Here is a 24,610-nt window from a genome sequence, read left to right on the forward strand (position 1 = left end):
TCTGTTCAAGTATTTTATGTTCTGTCTTGTGGAAGAAAGATTAGACTTTTTCTGCTTGGTCTCAGAGGGCAAAATGGGATCAATGAATGGGAATTATAATGGGAAAATTAGGAAAAGTTCCTTAATTAGAGCTGTCCTAAGTAGAATAAGCTCCTTTGGGAAATAGTGGGCTCCACTCAGTGAAGTCCTTGATTGGACGTTTAATAATTAACTGTCAGATGAGTTGTAGTGGGGAGGAGGGTGTTCCTTTTAAGCATGTGTTGAACTGAGGTCCCTTCCACCTCTAAAACTTGGTGATTCTAGCTGTGTTAATCTCTAGGCTCTAAAAATGGTAGCAAAGATCTAGTGTTAAGACCTAAACTGAAAGTGCTTTTAAATGGTTTCCAAATGTCAGGGCACAGGAGCAAAAGGTAATAATGAAGATAGGAAGATAGAGGTGTTCCAGTTTACTGTTTTCATCATGGGTTTGGGAATAGTCCAGGGAACAACCACTTCTTCCACTAATAACTCTCTTCCCCCTTCCTCCCTTCCCCTCTTCTCTCCTTTCCCCCCCTTTCTTTCCTACAGGCAAAAGAGCTTCAGGAAATCCAGCATGCTGAACCTAGTGAGTATGGTTCCCTTAGACTGAGAAACTGGATTCCATTAATAGATTTTAGGATGAATTTAGATGGGAAAAATGCATCTTTATTTCAATATATTTGGTTTCCTTTGTAATTCTATTGAATTACATTTTATTTTGGCTCTGATTGTGAGTACTTCATTTATCTTGCCTGATCTCAGGCCCACCATACCATTTCTGGGCATCTCACTACCATGTTGCTAAATCTCCCTTCCTCTTTCGACAATAATTCTAAGAAAAGTTAACAGTACATCAACTACCATTCCCTGTGAGTATTTGTCAATGAATTGCCCTTTTACTTCAGTCACCATTGCCACATTTATGTGCCACATTAAAATGTAATCACTAGGAGGGAAGAAGCTAGTTTGCTTGTTTTTTATCCCTAGAATTTAAAGCAGTTCCTGGAATATAGTAAGGCTTAATAAATATATTTTTATTCACTCATAAAAATGCTAAAAAAAATTCTGGTAAAGGGTTCATGACACGCACAAAGGCAAAATCCAGATTTTCTTAACTCTTCTGTATCTCTATATTGATGCCTCTTTTTTCACGTAGGAAATGGGTATAAGCAGTGCAAAACAGAATTATGAATGGCTAAGTCTGAGGTATATACCAAGTTCTGTGAGAGTTTAGAGAAGCTTGAAGAAACATCAATCCTATTTTTAACTCTTGGGGATCTTGGGCTTTGAGAAAGCAAAGAAGTAAATGTAACCAAATTGTAAGCCCTTCTAGAGCTGGAATTATATAATTTTCTTACATCACCCATGATATTTACACTATAAGTTTTTTGTAAATGTTTGAGTTCATGGAATTCTCTGCATGGCAGTGTGTACCTGTAGAGCCTTGAGGGGTAATAAAATTCTCTCTGCCTAAAAGATGACAGTATTAATTAAGAACTTAGGGTTTGAAGACCTTTTCTATCTAGATATCAGGGAGCCATAGACCCTACCATGACTGCTTTAAGATTTATTAGCAGTCTCAGTTAACTAAATACTATCTCTTCATTTCTCCCACCAATAACTAGATGAATAGGTTGGCTGGACTAAGGAACATAGAAATCCAGACTGAGTCTTCAGAGTAAGTAGTACCAGAGGGAAAAAATACATGGGAAAGAAATCTTGTGTGTCTGGCTGATACAGGCCAGACTTGGGATCCAGGGGTCTCCAGAGCGCACTCATAATTTTTCATAGAAGGAGAAAGCTCTGCAGACAATACTATGGCTACTATGTTAAAGGCCTAGGAGGTTGGGGAAAGGAGTATAAAACCCTTCAGAAGGTGGATGCTCTGTTCTTGGGACTAATTTTACATAGCTTTTCTTGTTTCAGAGCAATTAGATGGCACAGTAGATAGAGCACTATGCTTAGAATCTATGCATTAGAATGAGTTCAAACACTTCCTGGTCGTGAGACTCTGGACAAGTCACTTAACCTTGTTTGCCTTAGTTTCCTCATCTGTAAAATGAGCTGGAGAAGGAAATGACAAAAAACACTCCAATATTTTTGCCAAAACCGCCCCAAATTGGGTCACAAAGACTTGGACATGATTGAAAATGACTGAACTTCTTGTTTCAGATATATCCACCTTAGTAGGAACAGAGCAATTAGGAAGGATATCTATTCAGTTCCTTAGAGTTGCTTCAGTCCCTATGTGTCATCTGTACCCTTTACATGGAGTACAAGTCTTTTTTAAAATAGGAAATGTAGCATTTGCAAATCTTCAAAGCTAGAAGAGCAAAGGTAATTAATTATATCTAGAAAAGCCAAAGCTCAGCACTATATAGCCTGAGAACTAGCCATCTAGGGTCTGTCTCCTTCAGTACCTTAGCCTGAAAGTTACTAGTGCTCTTAATGCTTTTAACACACACTCGTTTTTTGAATGGAACAACATTTTTTTTCCTTGAGAGAAAATAAATTAATTCTTAATTAATTAACTATTAATCCCAAGGATACATATGAGTTTCTCACTATGTCTTAAGAATGAAGATAATTGTGATGGCTCTGCCTCCCAAGTTCTTCCTGAACCCTGAACTCCCTGCTAAAGCGTGTGAGCATGGAAGTATTTCCCCTTCTTTTACCATACTGCCTTCTTCACTTTTGCTTTTTTATCCCTTGAGGGAAGCTATGGCATTCATTCCCTTCATAAAGGTGATCTGAGTGTACTCTGACAATATTTTTGTTTCTCCATAGGGAAGTCTTCACTCAAGTGCTCTCTATCATGTTGATTACTCCCTCCCTTCTATTCATCACAAATGCCTTTTTACAGGTGGATATGATTTTTAATATACAGTACTATTTAACTTCCCTCCTGTATCTTTTGAATAAGATATATTCTTCTAAAACAGGATCTAGTAATAACCCTGGAGTCTGTGAACTTTTTTAAAATTTATTTTGAAATCTCATTTCAGTATTTTTTTTTTGTAATCCTGTATATGTTATGCAAATGAAAGCATCATTTTGTGAAGTCCCTAGGCTTCACCAGCCTACCATAGGGATCTATCACATACACAAAACTAGTTTAAAAGCCCTGTTTTAAAATCATATTTTTATCTTGCATTTCTTCCCATCAAGTCTCGATGATGTTGCATAAAGTTAAATTTGTCTCTTCATGTTGAGATATTTGGTTCTTTTTGCTTGTTATCCATATATCATATAGTTATAGACTTATGAGATCACAGATTTTATTGCGTGCTCTTTCCATGGATTTTGTCTCTCTTGGGATTTAGACAATAAAAAAGATAGCAGGATAGATTGCCTTTGGGAAATGGCACATTGTTTTTAATTGACCTAATGCTTCTCTCTGAAACAAAAGCTCATTATAAAAATATTCTTTCAGTGACTTATGGCAATACATCATTGAATATCACAGTCTACAAAGAATTATTGAGGGTCAACCAAATGACAAAAGTCCCCAAAGAATAACTGCTTCTTTACTTTACTTCAGGAAACCGTGTTTTAGGAAGGAAATACATATATGTATGTTTGTATATAACTGGAAAGAGAAAGCTTGGTTCACAGGGAGCGAGAACACTACAGCAATCTTCTATTATGTGGAAAGTCTTTATTGTAGAAGAGATTAGATTTGTTCTGTTTGGCCCCAAAAGATAGAACCTACAGCAATGGGTTACAGAGAAAGAGGTTTAGATTTGATATAAGGAAAACTTCTCAACAATGAACTACATTGGGATATAATGAATCTCTGGCCATGAGAGGTCATCAAGCAAAAGATGAATGACCACTTTTAAAAAAAGATACTCTGATGGCTTTTTATTTCATCAATATGATTATTCCTCTCAGTGATACATATCACAATCCATTCATTTAAAAATTTTAAATAATGGCTTTTTATTTTCAAAATATATGCAAAGATAGTTTTCAAAATTTACCCTTGCAAAACTTCATTCCAAATTTTTCTCCCTCCCTTTTCCGCACCCCCTCCCTTAGACTACAAGTAATCCAATGTAGGTTAAACATGTAATTCTTCATACATATTTCTTTAATTAACATACTGTACAAGAAAAATCAGATCAAAAAGAAAAAAAATAAGAAAACAAAAAGCAAGCAAACAACAAAAAAATGTGAAAATACAATGTTGTGATCCACCTTTAGTTCCCACAGTCCTGTCTTTGGGTGCAGATGGCTCTCTCTATGCCAAATCCCTTGGAATTGGCCTGAATCATCTCATTGTTGCAAAAAGCCACACCCTTCAGAATTGATTGTCACATAATTTTGTTGCTATGTACAATGTTCTCCTGGTTCTGCATATTTTACTTGGCATCAGTTCATGTAAGTCTCTCCAGGCCTTTCTGAAACCATCCTGCTCATTATTTCTTATAGAACAATAATATTCCATAACATTCATATATCATAACTTATTCAGCCATTCCCCAACTCACGGGCACCCACTCAATTTCCAGTTCCTTGCCACTGCAAAGGGCTGTTACAAACATTTTTGCACATGTGGGTCCTTTTCCCTTTTTAATGATCTCTTTGGGATACAGGCCCAGGAAAGACACTGCAGGATCAAAGGGTATAAACAGTTTGATAATCCTTTGGGCATAGTTCCAATTTACAATCCAGAATGTGTAGCGAGCTGTCGTCTCCAGAAGCTGCCAGATCGCTCTCTGGGAAGAGATCTGCTGTGTCTACTAAAATCTCTCAGACAGATTCTTCTTCCTGTAGTGAACCGTTGTCTCCAGGCAGTTGCTGTTAACTCAGTTCACAATTGATCAGTTCACAGTTGGATCAGTTCACAACTCCACCAACAATGCATGTGTTCTAGTTTCCCCACATCCCCTCCAACATTTGTCATTATCTTTTTTTGTCATCTTAGCCAATCTGAGAGTGTAATGTACTGCCAGAGTTGTCTTGGTTTGCATTTCTCTGATAGTAATTTAGAGCATTTTTTTTTCATATCATCTAGTCCAGCATTCTTATTTTGTGAATAAAGAAACTGAGGTTGGAGAAATGAAGGTGACATAGGCAATATGTCAGAAGTAGGTTTTTTTACCCAAATGCTTTGACTGAAATTTTGGGGCTCTTTACACTATACCTGCTTCCCAATGCAAGAACTTGTTCATTTGGAACATTAATATCTAATTGTTTATTCTCATTACCTCTATCCTACCTCTTTTCCTTACAGAGAGATTATTTTGGAATGAAATTTATGTTCCTGTGAGACGTTGCCATGTCACCTTGAAGAACAAGATGGGGAAATTTTCTATCCCAGCACCTCGGAAACACCATTTTAAGAATATTTGGTGTAACTGGACCATCTGGGCAGGTCCCAGAAACCACATTATCATCTATGTCCAAGGGTTTAGGGGAAGCAAGGACTGTGAAGAAAATACAGATAAAATTATATTTCAGGGAGTTGCCTCTGCTGTAGAAAGCACCATAATCTATGCTTGTTGGAACAAGAGAGTGCACGTCTACGCCACTCAGGCCTTGGGTGTAAATGTGGCTTTGCTGTCAAAGAACTATGCTTGGAGTCACCAATACAAACACTTTAGAGGGAAATATTATATCTTCAGAGATCCCAGGGCAAAAGTTTCAAAGAAAGAGGTCCCGACCTTTCAAGGCCCTTTTCAAAGGCCTTCCAACAAGCTTCCCTCCAAAAGTACTGGACTAAAGGTTGAATTACCTGCTGGGATGTCTCAAATAGTTCTAGAGATGACCTCTTCTGATCTAATGCCATCAAAAGCTCTTCAGCCAGAGACTTCTTTCACCTGGGGAAAAGAGAAGGTTGAGTTTTCTGGGACTTCTTTGCCCTGTTCTGAGAGGCTATTTGAGAAATCCTTTGCTACTGATAGCATCATGGTTACAAAAACACTAGATATGGGTGAGATAAGCCTTGGGGATGGATTGTTTTCCAATGTTCTAGGGAAAACTGCAGCCCTTGAAACTAGATGGTCAAACATTATAGAAGAAAAGAGCATTCTTTCCCCCGGATTTACTATGGATAGCTCAGCAGTTGATGTAGACATCCTTTATGAAAATATTCCTTCCCTTATGGGTCCTGAGCAATCAACTATAATGGAAGATTGGTCCATAAGTTTCGAATTAGGAAGAGAAGATAATCATACTGACTACTTAATTCCTACTTCAGAGGATGTTGCAATAAACATTAAGCCCACTCCCACAAGCCATTCGGTTTTTATTCTTCTCTCAGATTCAGAATTCCTAGAAAAAATGGAACACTTTAAAAATGAGAAGATCCAGATCAGCCCCTCCCAGATATGGAAGAGTCTGGCTGGAAGTGAACAGCAGCCCTTTTTTCAGACTGAAGTCCTGACTCATGATTTGGGAACTTTATCCACTGATTCTATGGGGAATCACATGTCTGATATCTCCCTGATTAGTGAAACTCAGTTGCCCCTTGAAGGCTCATTGCATTCAATTCCTGTGTCTCCAACAATTCATACAGCTGTGGATTTTTCTTCTAAGTCTTTTAAAGATGGTGACTTATGGTCTGACCTCCATTTCCTTGATATTATACAAACTCCTGGTGATGCGATGATTTGGCTGAACTCTCGAGAAGTGTCCAGTGAAGCTGGGTTCACCCTGCAAGTGGAATCTCCTGATGGAGTAGGATTAATCCTTGAACTGCCTTTAACCCTCTTTACTAGATCTGCATATGAGGCTGAGCCAGAGCAGTTTTTCCAAGCATCCAGATCACTTCCAGGGCCAGCAGAGATGGGAAGCTTGGCCAGCAGTATCTCTTCTGAAGAGGTCCTTAGTAGGGACCAAATGAATCTTGCTGAAACAAATATAAAGTTTGTACTCGGTCAAGAAAGGTCTCTCCCCTTTACCATTTATCAGGAGAGTCTATCTGATGAGTTGACTCCAATCCCTCCCCAAGTGGCTATGTCTGAAACTGTCCCTGAATGGGCTCTCCAAAATATTCCAGTGTCCATTCCCTCAGCCTACCACAACGAGCAAGTGACAACTGAGCAGCCTTTGGAGGTCCCTTTGGTCTTAACCCCAGAAACCTTGCTAAAAGCCCAGTGGCCTTCTATGACCCGAATTGAGACTAGAGCTGAGATAGACTCCATGCTTACTGTTCAAAGTATAAACACACCTTTTGCTTCAGCAAATCATGAAGAGCACAGGATGGCTTCTGTACTCTCCCTTGAAATCCCCTTGAGCCATGATACAAGCTTTTCTAAGGACAACATGGAATATCATTTCTTCAGTCCAACAGCAGTGTCTCTTGCCTTCCTGCCCACTCCTACACTGAACATAAATGAAGATGAGCTTATTCTTAGTATGTCAAGTAATTCCTGTGCTAATTCAGGGGAAATGTTTACAAACATGGGAAAAACTGAACTTCTTCCCCTTTTTACTTCAAGAAATGTGCATCTTCCTACCTCTGTGTCAAGCCCTATAAGACTTGCACTTAGCTTAGAAAATCTCTTTCATCTATTAGAAAGTGAACATTTTATTGAAAAAGAAACACAGAGTGTCTCTCAACTAGTTTCTAAGAGCAAGTTTTCACAAGGTAGGGATGCTTCTTCAGGAAGTCAAATTCCCTTGGTAACAAAGACTTATTATGAAATGACTCCCTTGTCAACTATGCAATGGACCCCCAGTGTGACTCCATCTTGGGCGCTTGATGAAATTCAGAATGAAGTGACTGTTCAGTCCTCAAAGAAAGATGCTATGGTGAATGAGCCTTGGGAATCCTCCAGCTCCCTCAAAAAGGACCAGAAACTCACCCAGTTAAACTTTACAGCTTTGCTCCCTAGTGTTCCAATAAAGTCCCTAGATAAGCAGGACCAGAAGGGGGACCTTTCAACAGTCTCCACATCCCTGCCTCTCTGGTTTAAGGATACAAATCTTTTGGAGGCCAAAAAGCTTCAAGACTCCTCTGGTAAGCTTTGGATTTTGATTTTGCTTTTGTCTTGTATCCAGTTAAACTTGGTCATTCTTCTATCCTCCAGGAGTTTCAACAAACGGCCATTTTTAAGATAGCTAAACCTTATCCAGGTGCTCTTGTAATGTTCAATTTGAGCACTGAGTACAAAACTTTACTCTTAAAGAGAAAATATAACAACTGCTTCTGTTCTTAGCATTTTTGCTTTAACCTTCCTACTAAATTAGGGATTCTTCACTCTGATTTAATAGGCTCCTTGGTTCATGGATAGATTTCAGAAGATCTATAAATCTTTATAGGAAACAAAAAAATCACATTTTGTTTTCACTAACCCTAATTAAAATTTATCATTTCTTAAATTAGCTAAAAACATGATTCTGAAAAGGGTTCCATATATGTTAACAAATGGAACACACACACATACACACACAAACAGATTAAGTAACTCTAATTTCAGGGGCAACTAGGTGGTACAGTGGATAGAGCATCAGCCCTGAAGTCAAGAGTACTCAAGTTCAAATCTGGCCTCAGACATTTAACACTTCCCAGCTGTGTGACTCTGTGCAAGTCCCTTAACCCCAGTTGCCTCTATTAAAAAATAGAAACTCCAATTTCAATGGTCTTTGGTATCAAAAAGTATTTATGTTCAAAAAAGATTTTAAACTGAGCTTACTGGTGCTTTGCAGACTTCCAATTTTCATCAGACTAATCATGTGGGAAAGAAAGGAAGGCTGGTTTTTAAGAATGTGGAGCCCAGATTGTGAGGTCCTAGAAACAAATAGAATGAAGGGTGAGTGGTTGAGAGAAATAGAGAATTTTTATTTGCTAGAAGAGATAAAGATAAGGAGTACAGAAAAAGATGCTGAGCCAGGGAAGGGATTTTTTTAGGAGAATATCATCATCCCAATTTGACTCAAATGCTCCCAATTAGAATACTATGCCATTATGGTTCCAAGGTTAACCAAGAACTGTCTATAAGAAGTCATATAGAGGGGCAGCTAGGTGGTGCAGTGGATAGAGCACCAGCCTTGAATTCAGGAGGACACGAGTTCAAATCTGGTCTCAGACACTTAACACTTCCTAGCTGTGTGACCCTAAGCAAGTCACTTAACCCCAGCCTAAAAAAGGAAAAAAAAAAAAAAAAAAAAAAAAAAAAAGTCATATAGAGCCCTCATTTCAAATTAACAGGCAGCTTTTTAGAAAGTCTTTATTACCTGTCTCTTCACTGACTGGGTTTTTTGTTTTTTCACCCTTGTTCTCTCCCCCAAACCCCAACAGAGGTTTTCATCTCAACCAGGATGGGAGACTGTATTCCCATAAGAAGGTGCCATGTGGTTTTGAAAGATGCCTTTGGAACTTTTTCATTGCCAGAGAACTTAAACAGTTCTTGGTCAAACATCTGTTGTAACTGGACTATCTGGGTAGGATCCAAGAAACATATTGTTGTTTATATCAAAGGATTTGAGGGGCCTGAGAACTGTGACCAAAGCCAAGATAGAATCATTTTTCAAGGTGTCTCATCAAGTGTGGAAACAAAAACTTTCTATGCATGTGGAAGGCAAGGTACTTTGATTTTTGCTACTCAAGCCCTGGCTGTCCATATAGTATTTCTCTCAGTGAGATCTTATCCTAAATACATCCCATTTTTTGAAGGCCAATATTTTGTTTTCACAGACCCCGAAAAACAAGTCCTTCCTAAACCTGCTGTTGGTTCTTCCTTAGCAACTTCCCAGAGACTCAGAGAGAAGACTCTAAGTAGCATGGACTCTAGTCCTGAAGTAGTGTCAATACCACAGTCTGGCAACTTCTTAAGCCTAAATACCATCTCTGTGGGTCTGGAGAAGAGCCAAATGGTGACTGAGATAGTGATGCCGAAGAATAAGGAGCTAGTAGAGGGAGAAGGAAAGACTCTTGCATGGAAGCATCTTCATGGCCTCCTTCCTCTGATTCCTACCAAAGGGCCATTGATAAGATACAAAACTCCATCACCCACCTTGCTTAAGCAGGAGCTCGGCAGCCCAACAGAGACCATAAAAAATTCAGCTGGAAGGGATCCTGTGATGGTACTCAGGATGACATCAATCCCAGTTACTTTCTATGGGAACAAGCCAGAAAATAAAGCTTCTGAAGAAGACTTGTCAGGACTTCCTGATTCATTGATTAATTGGCCTACCAAGACTTTTTCCTTGACAGAGCTACTTTTAAAAACCTGACAGGCTTCTTCCAACGGCCAGAGTTGGAGAAGAAAATCTCCCTTGGATCACCACTAAAACAGAAAAGCTTATATGGCAAGGGGACACTGTTACTACCAAGCCTTCCAACCTTTATTCACACTTGACTGATCAGACTATAAGGAAACCCCAAAATGCGGTGAATAATCATAATCTCTACCAGAGTTCCAGTCATGGGATGTTGGTTAAAGGAAAGACTTTTTTAGAAATAAGGCCTGGAGTTGATGAGTCTATCACAAATCCTTCAAATATTCCCAAAGAAGAACTATTCTCAAATCTTCAGTTCAATGATGAACACTTAGCACCAGAATCCAGTGCCACTGGCAAAGAGAGAAGTGAGGAAATTTTCCTAACAAGGGATGAGGTGAACAAGGGAACCAGTTTGGATCCAGCTCAGTCCATTACTTTGGAAAATATCAGGCATCTCAATGGAGATCTCCCAGATCTGGGAAGCTCTAGGAAAGTGACAACCCCCAATGAATTTGTTTGGGATTCCGTATCTCCTGGCACCCTGACTGAGCTCTTGCCTTCCTTGAAGACCCCTTATATTGACCAGAACTTCCTCAGAGAAGTTGCAAGTGGTATCCATCCAATCACTGGTGCTGCCCACTCAAGTGCTCCAACACCTAACTTCAAAGTCAAGCAGGACTGGCAAGCCAAGACCATGGTGTCTTTGATACCCGATCAAGCATGGAAGAACATGACTGCTGATGAAGTCTTGGTTTTGACCCCAGAATATACTGGTATGGTGAATATACTATGTGTTAACTTATTTTTATTTGGGGAGCGGAAAGGTAGGATAATAAATTGCTATTTCATAGAGAACACAAGGTAAATATCTATAGAACCTTTAAACTTAATAGTTTATTTGCATTATCCTTTCATCTTTAAAACATTCAGGCCCAACCACAGGCAGAATTCACTCTAAAATTTCTTAGGTTTGTTCTTCCTTTTAGTAATCTCACCTGTTCTACATATAGTGATCCATAATACATCAAGTCAAGTTTTTGCCTCCTGGTCCTACTTTTATCAAAATTTATCTATTTTCTGTACTCTTTCCTTTAGGGCCCCTTCTCTTCAGATAAACTGATAAAGAAATCTCTTAGTGTTTTTGGCACTTTGTTACTCTGCTACCCTCCCCACCCTCAGGGAGCATTTATGTTTTAATAGACACCTTCTGGAGGGAAGCCATAATCCAATGGAGCACAGCCATATCTGGACAACTTTGCCCTGATCGATGTTGTTGTTTACAATTGTAATGACATTGACATTTATAACCAAACTCTAGTTTGGTTCCAAGTTTCAGGCTGATAACCTGATATAAACCCAATTTAGCTCAGCCTACTTCTATCTTCCATCTAACTCCCAAGATATGCTTGACTCCAAATCACTTCTTTTCTCATGGGATTAAGCTTTTCCACCCTCCACCCCCCCAAACAGTTTCACTTGATATTGTGTACAAAAGGATGCTCTTTGGAGTATTCCTTAGGGTCTGTTGGAGTTAGCTTGTACTAGCTTGGTGTTCTTATATTTGTTCAGTCACATCCAATTCTACATGAACCCGTGGACTTTTGTTTTCTTGGCAAAAATACTGAGGTGGTTGGCCATTCCCTCTTTTAGTGTGTCCCCATTTTACAGGGGGACACTTTTTTGAAGCAACACACAACTAGCAAGTGCCGGAGGCTGTATTTGAACTCCAGTCTTCCTGACTCCAGGCCTGGTACTCTATCTATTGTTCTGCTTACCTCCTACTTGTTGAGCAGTTGTGTCTAATTTTTTTTGCAATGCTCATTGGGTTTTTTGGTTCCTTTCATTTCAAGCTACCATAGTAGTTTGCTATTTCTTTCTCCAGCTCATTTGACAAATGAGGAAACTGAGATGAACAGAATTAAGTGACTTGCCCAGCGTCACACAGCTAATAAATACTAAAGCCAGATTTGAACTCTTGAAGATGAATAGTTCTGATTTGTGACTCGGTGCTCTATCTTTTGTACTAGCTAGCTAGAGATCAAATGGTTAAATTTTCAGTGTCAGCATTTATGCCTTGAAAATCAGTAGATGCTATATTCAGGACTGATTTGTTGTTTTATTAATTGTCTGCATTTTGAAGAATATTTCAGTGATTCAGATTAAAAGGAAAAGTCTATACTGAACATTTTTTTTTCCAAGACAGCTGGATTTTAGTTATTGTAGAAAGCTAGTGGGGAGAGTTTTGTTTATTTTTTAAAGGAACAGTATCTGAGGACCTGATCTCATGATTTCATATTTATCCTCCAAACAATAATGTCCTTTAAAAAATACTAGATTTAACATCCTGCTTGCCTAAAATTAGATACTACTTGCACAAACAAAACTTGTCCCATCCTTTGAAGGGAATGGATTAAGGACAGGAAGAGAATGGTGGGAGTGCAGAAAACTTACTTTGGAAACTTCATTTTTAAACTGAACCTTTATAGATGTAGAGGAGCTATCTTGACTACTCCTAGAAGTAACTATACCAGTTGTGCCTGCTCTGTGGGTGTTATTTTCCCACACTTCACATAGTGAGGGAACTGAATTACAGGAACTTGGTAACTTTTTAAATAAGTAATGACTATTCATGGCTTGGCTGGCCTGGGAACCATGACCACCTTTGGCTACAGAATGGCTGTTCTGATGAGAGACTATTTATGGGATTCTGTAAGTGCACAGTCCTACTATATACCTCAGCAGGCTGGGACCAGTTATGCCAAATTAATGAAGGCTTTTTCCCTACTTCTGATGTGATTAATAGTAAGGCTGTGCCAAAAAAACATCTACCAACATCTCTGCCACCCTTCCCATACTCCCACATTCTTCCTGGGCAGAGTTAATGACCAGTAGCTGTGGTAAAGTTAGCAGGCTATTTCTTCCCTCCTCCTCTCCCAGTCAAGGGTTTAATGGTATTTATTATCACTTTTTCATACTCTCTCTCAGACAGCGGTAGTTTTAGCAAAGACCAAGTGCTGGGATTGTGCCATACCTTTTGCAGAGTGGAAATATAATAGGTTTATCTCTGGAAATTGTCATGTTCTTAGGACCTTGTTGGGTAGTAGATCTAAGATGAAACCTATAGAGCTCTAAAAGCTTTTTCCCCCCCTTTTTCTCCTTTCCTTCTTTCCTTTTCTTTCCTTGTTTCTTCTTTAGGAAGTTGCCTGAAGTTCAGAGAAGCTAATTAACTTGACCTTGATCACATAGTTATTAAGTGTCAGAGACAGAATTTGAACCTAACTCTTCTAGTCTTCAAGTTGAGCATTCTGTTCATCTAGCTATGTTGTCCCTAAACCTAATTAAAATCCAATTGGATATTTGAGTGGCAGGGTAGGGGGGAATCAATGATTAAATTAGGTGGATCACTGGAATGTGCTGGATCCAGATGGAAGATCTCATTATTAAATATTCAGGTTGAGTATTTACGCCAATCTAATTGGTAAGATGAAGGAGCTACATGGAGATCCTAACATCCCTTCCATCTTGAAATCTATAGTGTCGGGGGGATGATAATATATGAGGCAGCTTAGTGGTGAGTAGATGGTGCTGTGCTTAGGAAGACCTGTGTTGGAATACAAATTCTCATACTTAGAAGCTGCGTGACCCTAAGCAATTCACTTAGCTTCTTTATCGGAAAAATTACAGTAATAAACAATCCTCTTTCATGGTTGTTTCAAGGATCAAATAGGATTTCATATACACATACACACATTTATATGTATAGGTACACAATATATACCATACATGTACAACATATATATTATACACAGATATATACATCATGTGTTGTGTATTTCCTTACACACATGTGAGGATATATAAGTGTATACACATACCTATAAAATACTTTCCAAACTTTAAAATATTACATACCTGTTAGCTGTTATCATTCCTACATAGTTTCAAATAAACTGTTATGTGAAATCTAAAAGGAGAAAGGCTATATATAAGGGTTTCCAACAAGGTATGACACAAATGTGCATTGTTAGTACACAGTCATGTTTGAAAAGGAAATTCAATATGTTCCTTAGCTAGGGGGCTGGTCAGAGGATTGGTAGAGGGGAGTGAGAAGTATGGTAGGAATTATTCCCAGCAGGCATAAAGTATCCTTCATCCTAATGTGTGATTAATGGAAAACAGGTGTGCCAAGCCCGTCTTTGCTTGTAGAACAAGAATATAAAACTATTGTTACTCCTGTTGTTCATTCTTTTTTTTTTTTTTTTTTTAATTCTCTATCCTTGTCACTTAATGTAGATGCAAGCCCAACCTCCTCATCTTTTGGAAATGAATCTGTCTTAGAGTTCCAACATCATCCAGGAGGTAAGATTTCAAAGGCAAGGGCACATGTCATATTAAAGGTTGAATTGGGATTGAAACTCCAAGTTGTTATATTCCTATAGTATAAAGAAGTCTTAACTGGGCAGAGTGATTGGGCAGTTGCCCCTATGGTATTGAAATTTAGAGGATACTAACAAATCTGCATTAAAATTTTCTCAAATCTAGACAATCAATAAAACAAGCTTTGATTGGTAGCATCACTAATTCTGATATATAAAAGCCCATATTGAAATTTTAACAATTCAAGAGCAAAAATACTCAGCCACTGTGTTTCTTTAGCAGAAATATATGAATTTAGCATCTCGTTATCAGGAATAGCTATTTAATATAGGAAGCTTTCAATTTCTCCCCTCTGATAGCAGCATAGCAAGTGTATTCATGTCTAAGCCTGTCATGCTTGCTCTTCCCACCCACCTACCTACCCCAAGACAGCAGCCTCTGGTATCTGGATGTTTCTGGATCCCCACCATTGAACAGTATACAATATTCCCTCCCAATTAAAGGGAATCCTTGTCCTGAGGTCTTTTCCCCTCATTGCATCTCACCTTCTTTAGAGTTCCATAAAAGTGGTTATTGTTCTGGTATAAAGTAATCTTAAATTGGTTACTCCGTGAATGAAAGCTCTCCAGGTAATATACTACATTTATTTCGGACTTTTAAAATCTAAGTTCTCAATAATTTCTTAATAATTATGCCTAACATTGTATTTTTCAGACTTAGATTAAATAACTATAAATGTTAAGTCATCAGTTTTACACATGCCCAAAGTCTTTTCTTATATGAAGTGTACATCTGATCACTAGTTCCTCTAAAGAGCTTAAGAAGAGGGGGAGACAATTAAGACTAAATGAGGCATTCTTTATGTCTGGCAGATATCCTATATGAAGTAACTGTTGAAATGGAACACCAGGTAGAGGCTGCATACAATGCCTCTGAAGTGGAGAAAGCCTTGCTAGATTCATTTAAACAAGAGGTAGGATGTATTGTTCCAATGCTTGTCAGATTACCACATAGACAGACAAATAAAAAACCCACTTTTTGTTGTTCAATTATCTCATGCCTTACTTTTTATTGGCTCCAAAGGAGGTTTTCTTGGTCAAGATACTAAAGTGATTTGTTCTTTCCTTCCCCACCTCCTTTTACAGAGAAGGAAACTGAGGTAAACAACTTAAGTGACTTGTCCACATATATGTATATATACACACATATATCCATGCAGATATGGACTCTTGGATGTTCTTCCCAGTTCCTTCTTACTCTTTTACTAATGCTATTTCCCATGACTCTAAGGCAACATTAGGCTATATGTCCTTGTGCAAGGAAAAAGGAGCTAAATATTGTCACTAAACCATCCTGAGAGCGCCTAGTACATAATGCAGCCACTAGCAGAAGACCTGAAAACAATCCTCCAACTACTTTATTATGGCCCCAATTCTCTACTTTAGTCTAGAAACCATTTCCACCAAGAAGATTACAGACTGGAGACTGCCAAAGCAGTTTAACAGAACAAATGGCACGTATATAGTACTAAGCTGCCATAGGTTAGATAAAAATGATAAATAGAATTTATACAGGGATTTAAGTTTTGCAAGACACAAAAATATTGTTTTATTCAAGCCTCATTATCTCATTTGGGAGGTAGATGTTATTATTATCCTCATTTTACAGTTGAAGAAACTGAGGTTGACAGATTGTGATTTACATAGTCACACATCTAGTAAGGCTCTGAAGCCAGATTTGAACCCAGATATAGGGTTCTATTCCCTGTGCCACCTTCTTACTTCAGTGGGAAAATTGATAAAACAGATATATTATTTGGTCCATAAAATACATCAAGAATGGATTAGAGATCTTGGAGAAAATATACTTTTTTCTGTTTAAGAAGGAATTCTGATATGGATATTCCTTTTTAAAAATAATAATAACTTTTTTTTCAAAATACATGCAAAAATAGTTTTCAACATTCACCCTTGCAAAGTCTTTTGTTCCAAATTTTTCTCCCATCCTCTCCCCTTTACAGCAAGTTATCTAATATAGGTTAAGCATGTGCAATTCTTCTATTTCCACCTATTTCCACTTTTATCATGTTGCACAAGAAAAATCAGATCAAAATGGAAAAGAATGTTGTTGTTTGCTTGCTTGGTTTTTTTTTTTTTCTCTCAAAGGTGAAAATACTATGTTGTGATCCACATTCGATGAATATTTCAAATGTGATGAAATGAACCTATTAATGTATTATAAAAAGCTGAGACAATTATGTTGCTCTTTTATGCCAAAGCTCTGAATCATCAAATTACTAAGATTTTAGGTGAAAGCATGTTAATTAAAATTATTTAGATAACTGCTTAGAATCTCCAATTAGCCATCATAGCCTCTGGGATTGGTTGACTTAATGACCACTTTTTTGAATAGGCAGCATTGTCCCAACAAGATTAACCAGCAATATTTAAAAAAAATAATAATCTGGAGGAAAGTAGCTACTTTCATCCCTTTAAGGATGTTACAGGAAGAGACTACTTTATGACTATTTCATGCCCTTGGGATCCTTGAATGTAGAATCTATACATGGATGTTTTTTGGCCTAGAATAAGCAGCTGTGAAATGGAACAAGGCTTTGGGTAAAGATGGATTCATTAAGTGCATCTTTGGTTCCTCCTTGCAGATTGGAGAAAATCTAGGCCACTTTTCACCTGAAGCAGATGCATTCAAACTAACTAGAATTAAAAGGTGAGTGTAGGGGACTGGTTCTCCAACATTGTTAGTCATGGATTTATTCAAGATGGTATTACCATAATGATTTTCTTCTTTGGGAAAAAGAAATGAGGCGTTATTTGCTGTTGTAATGCATGATTATTGTTTACCTGCAATAAAAGTGAACTCATAAAAACTAGCTCTGAAAACTAGACAGGATCAGGCAGGAGCTAAGTTTCTGATAACTTTCTTCCTGTCTTGTGGGAGTAGAGAGAAAGGACTGAGAATAAATTAAATGAGCCTGAGGCAAGGAGATATGCTACTACTAAAGTCCTAGGTAAAGCATGTTAACTTCTTTGCTGGCATTCCAGTATGAATGATAAAAATAAAATTATTATATAGAAAGCATATAATTTAATATACTTTTCCATGTTGATTACTAGAAATGTAGAATTAAATCTATAATGGCCAAAATAAGAGATTCCCAAAAACATCATATATAGATATATTGAATTTAGTATGTTTTTTTGTTTGTTTTTCCTTTATCATAAAACTTTATTCTATAACTAGAGGTTTTTGTTTTTCTTCCTCCATAATACTTGTAGAAAAGATACCTCAAATGTCACGTTCATTTTCTGGCTGTTTCTGAGATCTAGAGGAAGAAATATGTCAGACAACCTGATGTCTGAGTTTGGAGGATCTGAGAATGATGCTCTGCATCTTCAAATAAGAACTCTCATCAGAAATACAGTAAAAGCTCTCCAACTTCATCTGAAATCTGTCTCCATTCATGGTATGGGCCTGTTGGGTACCAGTGATGACGTCATCTTTTTTAAAAAATAGAATTGTATCAATATCTTTTGTTTTTACATTGATTAGGTTTCTTCCTGTATCCCTCACCTCATGCCCAGAGCCATCCCTCATCAGAAAGGATTCTTTTGCGAAAGTAAAAGGGAAAAAAAAAAGAAGATAAAAATTCAGAAAAAATTATCAATACATCAAAAAAAAAATCTGTTAGAAACAGTATTTTACATCCATGTCCACTCTCCCCTTCCCTTCCTGCCCAACCTCTGAAAAGGTAGGATTGAAAGGTGGACCATTTAATTTTAATAATGCTTATTAGCATAGACTTGATCTAGTATCGGCTGCTTTGTCACTTCTGGGCAGATTCCCTTGGTATCAGGGCCACCGTGTATTGCAGGAGATCTGATGAATCTTTTATACTCCTTTTGTCTCTTTAATTATGGGGAGAGTGGGGTGACAGTGTATCTAGCCCACTAGATAGATTACAAACTGTCTTATGGTGTGATTTGATCCTGATTTTTTTCCTCTTAGATGTGAATGAATGTGAAATTGGCCTAGAACAATGTGGTGAAGGAGCTGAGTGCTTCAATGAAGTTGGTACTTATGTATGTCATTGCAAAGAAGACTATGAAGACCATTCCCCCATGCAAACTGGTATCCTATGTGTCCCTGTCCCTTCTTCAGGTATTGGAAAGTCAGTGCATACTACTTGTATGGAAACCAAAGAGACCAAAGATGAATTGATTGTAAATCCTAAGATCATAAATTGAGAGCCTATTCACACCTTCATTTTATTTTTTTAATCTTTAAAAATTAGTCAATTAGCAAACATGTATTAAATACTTTCTATGTAGTAGGCATATTTTTCCCCCTGAGGCAACTGGTGTTTAGTGACTTGCCCAGAGTCACACAGCCAGGAAGTGTTAAGTGTCTAAGCCCAGATTTGAACTCATGTCCTCCTGACTTCACGTCGGGTTCTCTATCCACTACACCACCTAGCTGCCCCTCATAATTTTTTAAAAATTAAATTATACTATGTGACCCTGGATAAGTCACTTAACTACAATTGCTTCAAAAAAAAAACCCCACCAAACCTCATAAGCACCCCAAAATTAAATTACAGGTACTTCACCACCATAGAAACTTTTCTTACAAACAAAACAAAATAAGTTAATGTATTGATCATTTTGAATAATACATGTCTTATTCTCTACCTTATAGCCCAGTGGCTATCACGGGAATCATGCTTTTTAGTCTGTCCTCTCAGATTATAGCTGGTCCTTGCATTAATCAGAGCTTTGAAGTCTTTCAAATGTTTTCCTTTATTGTAGTCCCTACAGTATTTTACAGATGAGAGAACTGAAAGAAAGGCAAACTTTTTTTTTCTTTTTTTTCAAATAGCAAGTAACAAGCACAAAAAAAGGCTAAAGATGCTATGCTTTGATCCACAGTCAGTCTCCATAGTTCTCTCTTTGGATGTGGATGGCTCTTTCCAACACAAGTCTAATAGAATTAGGCAAACTTCCAAAGGGTAGCAGAGTCAGTATTGAACCCGCATTTTCTGGCTCTTAATGCATCAAGGTCCCATTGAGTCATCTTTCATTTTTCACTTGTTTATTCTAATTCTGGATTTATACATAAGTGCTCATGGGATCATAGTTGGTTCTGAGCCAGTTTTCTGAAAATTCTTTCTCCTCCATAATATTGCTCTGTTTAGGGAGGAAAGAATATTAGTCCTTTTCTACCTTCCCCCTCCATTTTGAAAATTGAGTTTGTTTTTCATATAGCTCTGATGTTCTTATGGCTGTAGCATCACAGGCCAGAGGGAACTCTGAGTAATAAGCAACTTTCTCTAAATTTCTCTGAAGTATGGTAATTATGAACCCAGTAACTACCTGTCTCAGTCTCAGTTGGAATATTTTACAAGCTAATGATTGATCTAATTAGTATAGCCATGTCTTTTATCTGCCATGTTGCCTATGAGAGATTTCATTCTATTCATCCCAATGAGATCTCTAACTTAGAAACCCAGGTTTGAAGTATGTCCACAGGGAATGATAATCTTAACTTTAATGAGAGTTCATGAAAGCATCTGTTAACTTGAGCATTAGACTGTTTACCACCTGTTATATATCTCTCTACAAAGGATTATCATTTTAAACCTTGACAACTAGAGATATGTCCTTTCCAAATATGGACTATCAAAGCCAATGCTGGATGGCATCCCTCAGGTAGAAATGTAATCTAGTTATCCAAAAATTTTTAAGGTACCATAAATAAGCAAGCATTAAGAGCATAATCTAATGAATGAAAGAATATAAATTAGGTGTGTAGAATAAATATAGGGAGCTGAGCTAGGAGCTAGAAGTGCAAAGACAAAAAGTAATAGTCTCTCCTTCTAGAATCTTATGTTCTAGAGGGATGGACATAGTAGTTGAGCTTTAGCAGATATCTAGGTTAAGCTTTAATAAATTGTTTCAGATGTTATTACGATGGTGAAGTGAAGATCAGATTTCTTGATGAATGAGGTGATAGTTTCCATTTCTTATTGACTATAGTGATTTAGGCTCTGAATCAGAAACAGTGGATATCACATTACTGTGTAGCCCTGGCCAAAAGCCATCTTGAAAAAGACCATTTCATCACTGGATGTGAGGGGAGCCAGGGATTATCTTTCATTTTTTGTTTTGATTTTTAGGGAGGAGCTAGTAATATGCTGACCCCAGATATCAGCTCAGGAAAACCAAATCTTATTCTCTAATTCATTCCTTACTTAAAATGTGAAGCCTGGAGAACTCAAATATGTGGCTAAATTCACTTCTGCTACCTGATGAATTGTATAATTCATATCCAAGGGAAGACCCTCCTCCCCATTAAAAACATATTTTGTTTTGTCTCATCTAATTTTAATTTCAATCTTGAATCATCATTTCTTCCCTCTTTCAGGAGTTGGATTTTATTTCAATTATCTGGATCTTCTCATCAGTGCCACTGTTTTTGCCACCATCCTCCTCATGCTGATAGTAAGTTTTGTGTGGCTGGCAAGCAAAACAACCCGAAAGAAGAACGATTTTTGCCTTCAGGAGACAATGTCCTTGGAGGGTTTGTCTACATTACCACAGACCCAAACCAAATCTCACTCTAAACTGAAGAAATTCAATAAATATGCCCTCTACAATCCCTATGAATCCAACCCCCAAGACAGAGTCATGGATGGCTCCCTGGAACAAATACCTTACCTAAGCAAAGACTCTCATGTGAGTATGGAACAGTCTGAAAGTCTCTAATAATGAGTTAAGGAAAATTTATCCATTGTTCCTCTGGTCTCCTTTGAGTCAGGTGGAGGAAGGAGGTGACTTTTCTGTCAATGGTTGTAGGTGAGTAATAACTCTTTTCTCCAGCACAACAAAAAAGATACTGAACATTTTTGAGGAAAGAGGGGAAGTCTTTCCAATGAGAATTTCTGACTGTTATTCAGTTTGTTTTTCGTTCCTTCCTACCTGAATTATACTTTTTTGGCTCTAGATTCCAGCCTGTCTAGGTGAAGGAATTCACATATTTGTGTCTTAGCATCAAGACTTTCACACTAATTCCTGTAATGAGCAGAAGCACAAAGCTAACCATCTGGAAACTTTTGTGCCATTTGACTGAAGTCTGCAGGAAGCACCTAGGGTTCCAGGAAATGGAAGGTCCCACTATACCTATTTCCAAAGCTGATGAGTCCTGTGACTTCTGAGGTTGCCCAAGTTAAAGTGATGTTAATTTAGCACAGTTTAGAAATTCTTATTTGACCAGAATGTATTTTTATATGATGTATTAAAAAATAATTCCCCACTGGGAATTCTTGGTATTCAAGAATAATTCTCTTTGTATCTGTCATCTTTTTTGTGAAATTAGAATATGTGTATTGTATATGTAGAAACTTTCTTAATTCTTAGTCTACTGTTGAAATGATTTTTTGTTTTAAATTGTCTGTTTCAAGAGATAACTTAATAAACACTATATTGTTAAGTTTTTTGTTTGGTTGTTTTTTTTTTTTTTGTTATTGTTTTTTAGTTATGGCTACTTGTTCAGAGAAGATGCTTTGTCTGATACAATAGTTTCCTTGTAAGCTGACGTTCAAAGAAAATATACTTTTTTGGTAAAAAATATTTTTTTTCTTAAACTTTATAACATGGTCACATTTTTATCAGGTTGCAATGTAGGCACGGGGAATGCTTACACAAGCTGCTGAGAGGACACTATAATATAAGGGGCATCATAAGCATTTGAGATATTATGTAGAATACAGAAGAGGACCTGCACTTATGCGCATCTTGGCTTTGGGTAAGCTTATACTGAGAGTTGTTTCTCTCTGTTTTATAAAACAAAGATGAAAGTAAGTAATCTTCAACATGACAAATATGAAAATATGTTTGAAAGTATTAATCATGTATAACCTATATTGGATTGCTTTCTGTCTTGAGGAAGAGGGAGGTAAGGGATTTTATTTTATTTTATTGTATTTTTTTCTGAGGCTGGGGTTAAGTGACTTGCCCAGGGTCACACATCTAGGAAGTGTTAAGTGTCTGAGACCAGATTTGAACTCGGGTCCTCCTGAATTCAAGGCTGGTGCTCTATCCACTGGGCCACCTAGCTGCCCTGGGAAAAAATTTTAAACTCAAAATGTTATAAAAGTGAATGTTAAACTATCTTTACATGTAATTGGAAAAATAAAATACTATTGGGGGGAGGGAGAAGAAAGTGATCCTGGCTGGGTCCAGTGGGAGCTTCATAGGAAATCAAAGTTATCTGATGCCCTGAGGAAGGGAAGAATTTAGATTTCTTTTTTCCCCAAGACAGATGTGGGGAGGGGGAGGGAAGGAGGAGGGTTAGGGGAGAAAACATGGGTAAAACCACATATTATATAGTGCTAATGTACACTTTTAGAAATAAGTAAACAAGAGGAGATGGCAGACCACTTCTCATTGCCCTACTCCAACTGTGTTCCTGTGCATGAGATTTTCAATGCTACAAAGAAGAGGCAACTAATACTTTTCTTTCCCTCTTCTCCCCTCTTATATGTTATAAACCTCCTAAATGACCCTTCTGAAGAAGTATTCCAGTAGCGGAGGTGAAGGTATTATATACATTGGCTCTTCTTGACAGATGGGCACGCCACAGTTCTAAAGCAGGACTAACAACTGTAGGAGTGAAGCAAGTTTTGCCTTCTCTTTATATTCCACTTCACCTTTGTATTCCATTAACAAGTCTATGATGAGAAGAGAAAGCTGCGGTCAAGAAAACAGTGTTGATTAACGTAATGGGCATTTGTAATCAGTTGTAGAAAGCAGAAAGAAGACTCTATTTCCTTGTGTCTGTGGGAGAAGTTTTCTTTGCAGGGAGTGTTATAAGTGCACAGGATACCTCTCTAAAGCACTCGGTATATCCAGTCATCACTTTCGAAGGGCAGAGTTGGTGAAAGATGGGAAATTAATCCACTGTCATTAACCATACTAACCACTTATTGAGATTTAATTTCTCTGAGGCTTTGAAAACTTTTCAGGAGGAGTCTTCCTCCATTAAACACTCAAATATCAAGTTTAATCAGTGCTTTGCTTGACATCTAGAAAAAAAGAGTCATAGTCCAGGGAAAAGGGATTTTGATGGAGAGAGAGATAGGCAGAGGGAATGAGAGACAAACTCTGCCAGTTTGGGGGGGATTCCATTGCAAGGGTTCAGGTGGACAGTCAAACTTTATATCATTAAAAAATGCTATGTAGAAATTAGTGCATGACAAGCCAAGAGGGGAATTTCAGATCTGCTAATCCTATGATGATGAGGCCACAGACCTGGGACAATTTTTCACTCATCATTCCAGGAAGTATACTTCTTTTCTTTTCCTTCTGTCTTACTGTGTACTGCCATTCACCTCTGCTCTTCCTTTAACCTCCATTTGGTAATCTGGCGTCTGAGTACTTGGTTTTTAATTACTTTTATAACTTTATTTTAATACAACTGATTTCCTTTGATCCCATGTGTTCTATTCCATAAGCTTAAAAATATTATTCTGAGAAGAAATCCATAGACATCACTGTACTGCCAAAGGGGTCTGTGACCCAGAAGAGGTTAGGGACTCGTGTTTGAAGTGAAAGGGTATCGTTCACTGGAATTTAGGAGTTGGAAGAGAATTTGGAGTTCATCTAATCTGGGTCCTTCATTTTACAAATGACAAACAGGCTTTGGGGTAGTGACTTGTCCAAGAGTATTTACAAAGTGGCCAAACAGAACAAAATCCAAACCTCCTCCCCCTAGCCCTCCTTTAATCTCTTGACTGCTTTTATGGATAGTTGGCTACCAATCATGATCTGAATCAGGATCCAATTCTTCTGGGGGCTTTTAGCATTTGGCTGCAGGTTCCTTAACACTGAGCACATATTGTCTGCTCTTACTTTTTAAGCAAGGTGGTGCTTAAATACTCCTATTATCCTTCTCGGGAAATAATCACCTACCTCAACTCCTGGAGGCCACTTTTCTGTGTAGTGACAGATGGCTGAACCTGAAGTCA

The 24,610-nt window shown here is 37.7% G+C and overlaps 1 protein-coding gene across 1 annotated transcript; it reads left to right on the plus strand.

Moving 5' to 3' along the window:
- The first annotated feature begins 10,201 nt into the window (after positions 1 to 10,201).
- On the plus strand, positions 10,202 to 22,074 carry LOC141554755 (uncharacterized). Its single transcript, XM_074287026.1, has 7 exons — positions 10,202 to 10,964; positions 14,485 to 14,550; positions 15,441 to 15,541; positions 17,231 to 17,295; positions 17,865 to 18,052; positions 18,595 to 18,747; positions 21,010 to 22,074. The coding sequence occupies exons 1-7, from the start codon at positions 10,400 to 10,402 to the stop codon at positions 21,348 to 21,350; spliced, it is 1,479 nt and encodes a 492-aa protein (XP_074143127.1). The 5' UTR covers positions 10,202 to 10,399; the 3' UTR covers positions 21,351 to 22,074.
- The last annotated feature ends 2,536 nt before the right edge of the window (positions 22,075 to 24,610 follow it).

Source organism: Sminthopsis crassicaudata, chromosome 2 (genome assembly GCF_048593235.1).
Source record: "Sminthopsis crassicaudata isolate SCR6 chromosome 2, ASM4859323v1, whole genome shotgun sequence".
In the NCBI taxonomy this organism is placed as follows: domain Eukaryota; kingdom Metazoa; phylum Chordata; class Mammalia; order Dasyuromorphia; family Dasyuridae; genus Sminthopsis; species Sminthopsis crassicaudata.

Excerpts from the sequence above, each read along its gene's own strand:
- LOC141554755 (XM_074287026.1), top strand. The coding sequence starts at position 10,400 with ATGTTGGTTAAAGGAAAGACTTTTTTAGAAATAAGGCCTGGAGTTGAT. Across the intron at positions 17,296-17,864 it reads AAACTAACTAGAATTAAAAG|AAAAGATACCTCAAATGTCA; the intron begins GTGAGTGTAGGG and ends TAATACTTGTAG. Across the intron at positions 18,748-21,009 it reads TGTCCCTGTCCCTTCTTCAG|GAGTTGGATTTTATTTCAAT; the intron begins GTATTGGAAAGT and ends TCCCTCTTTCAG.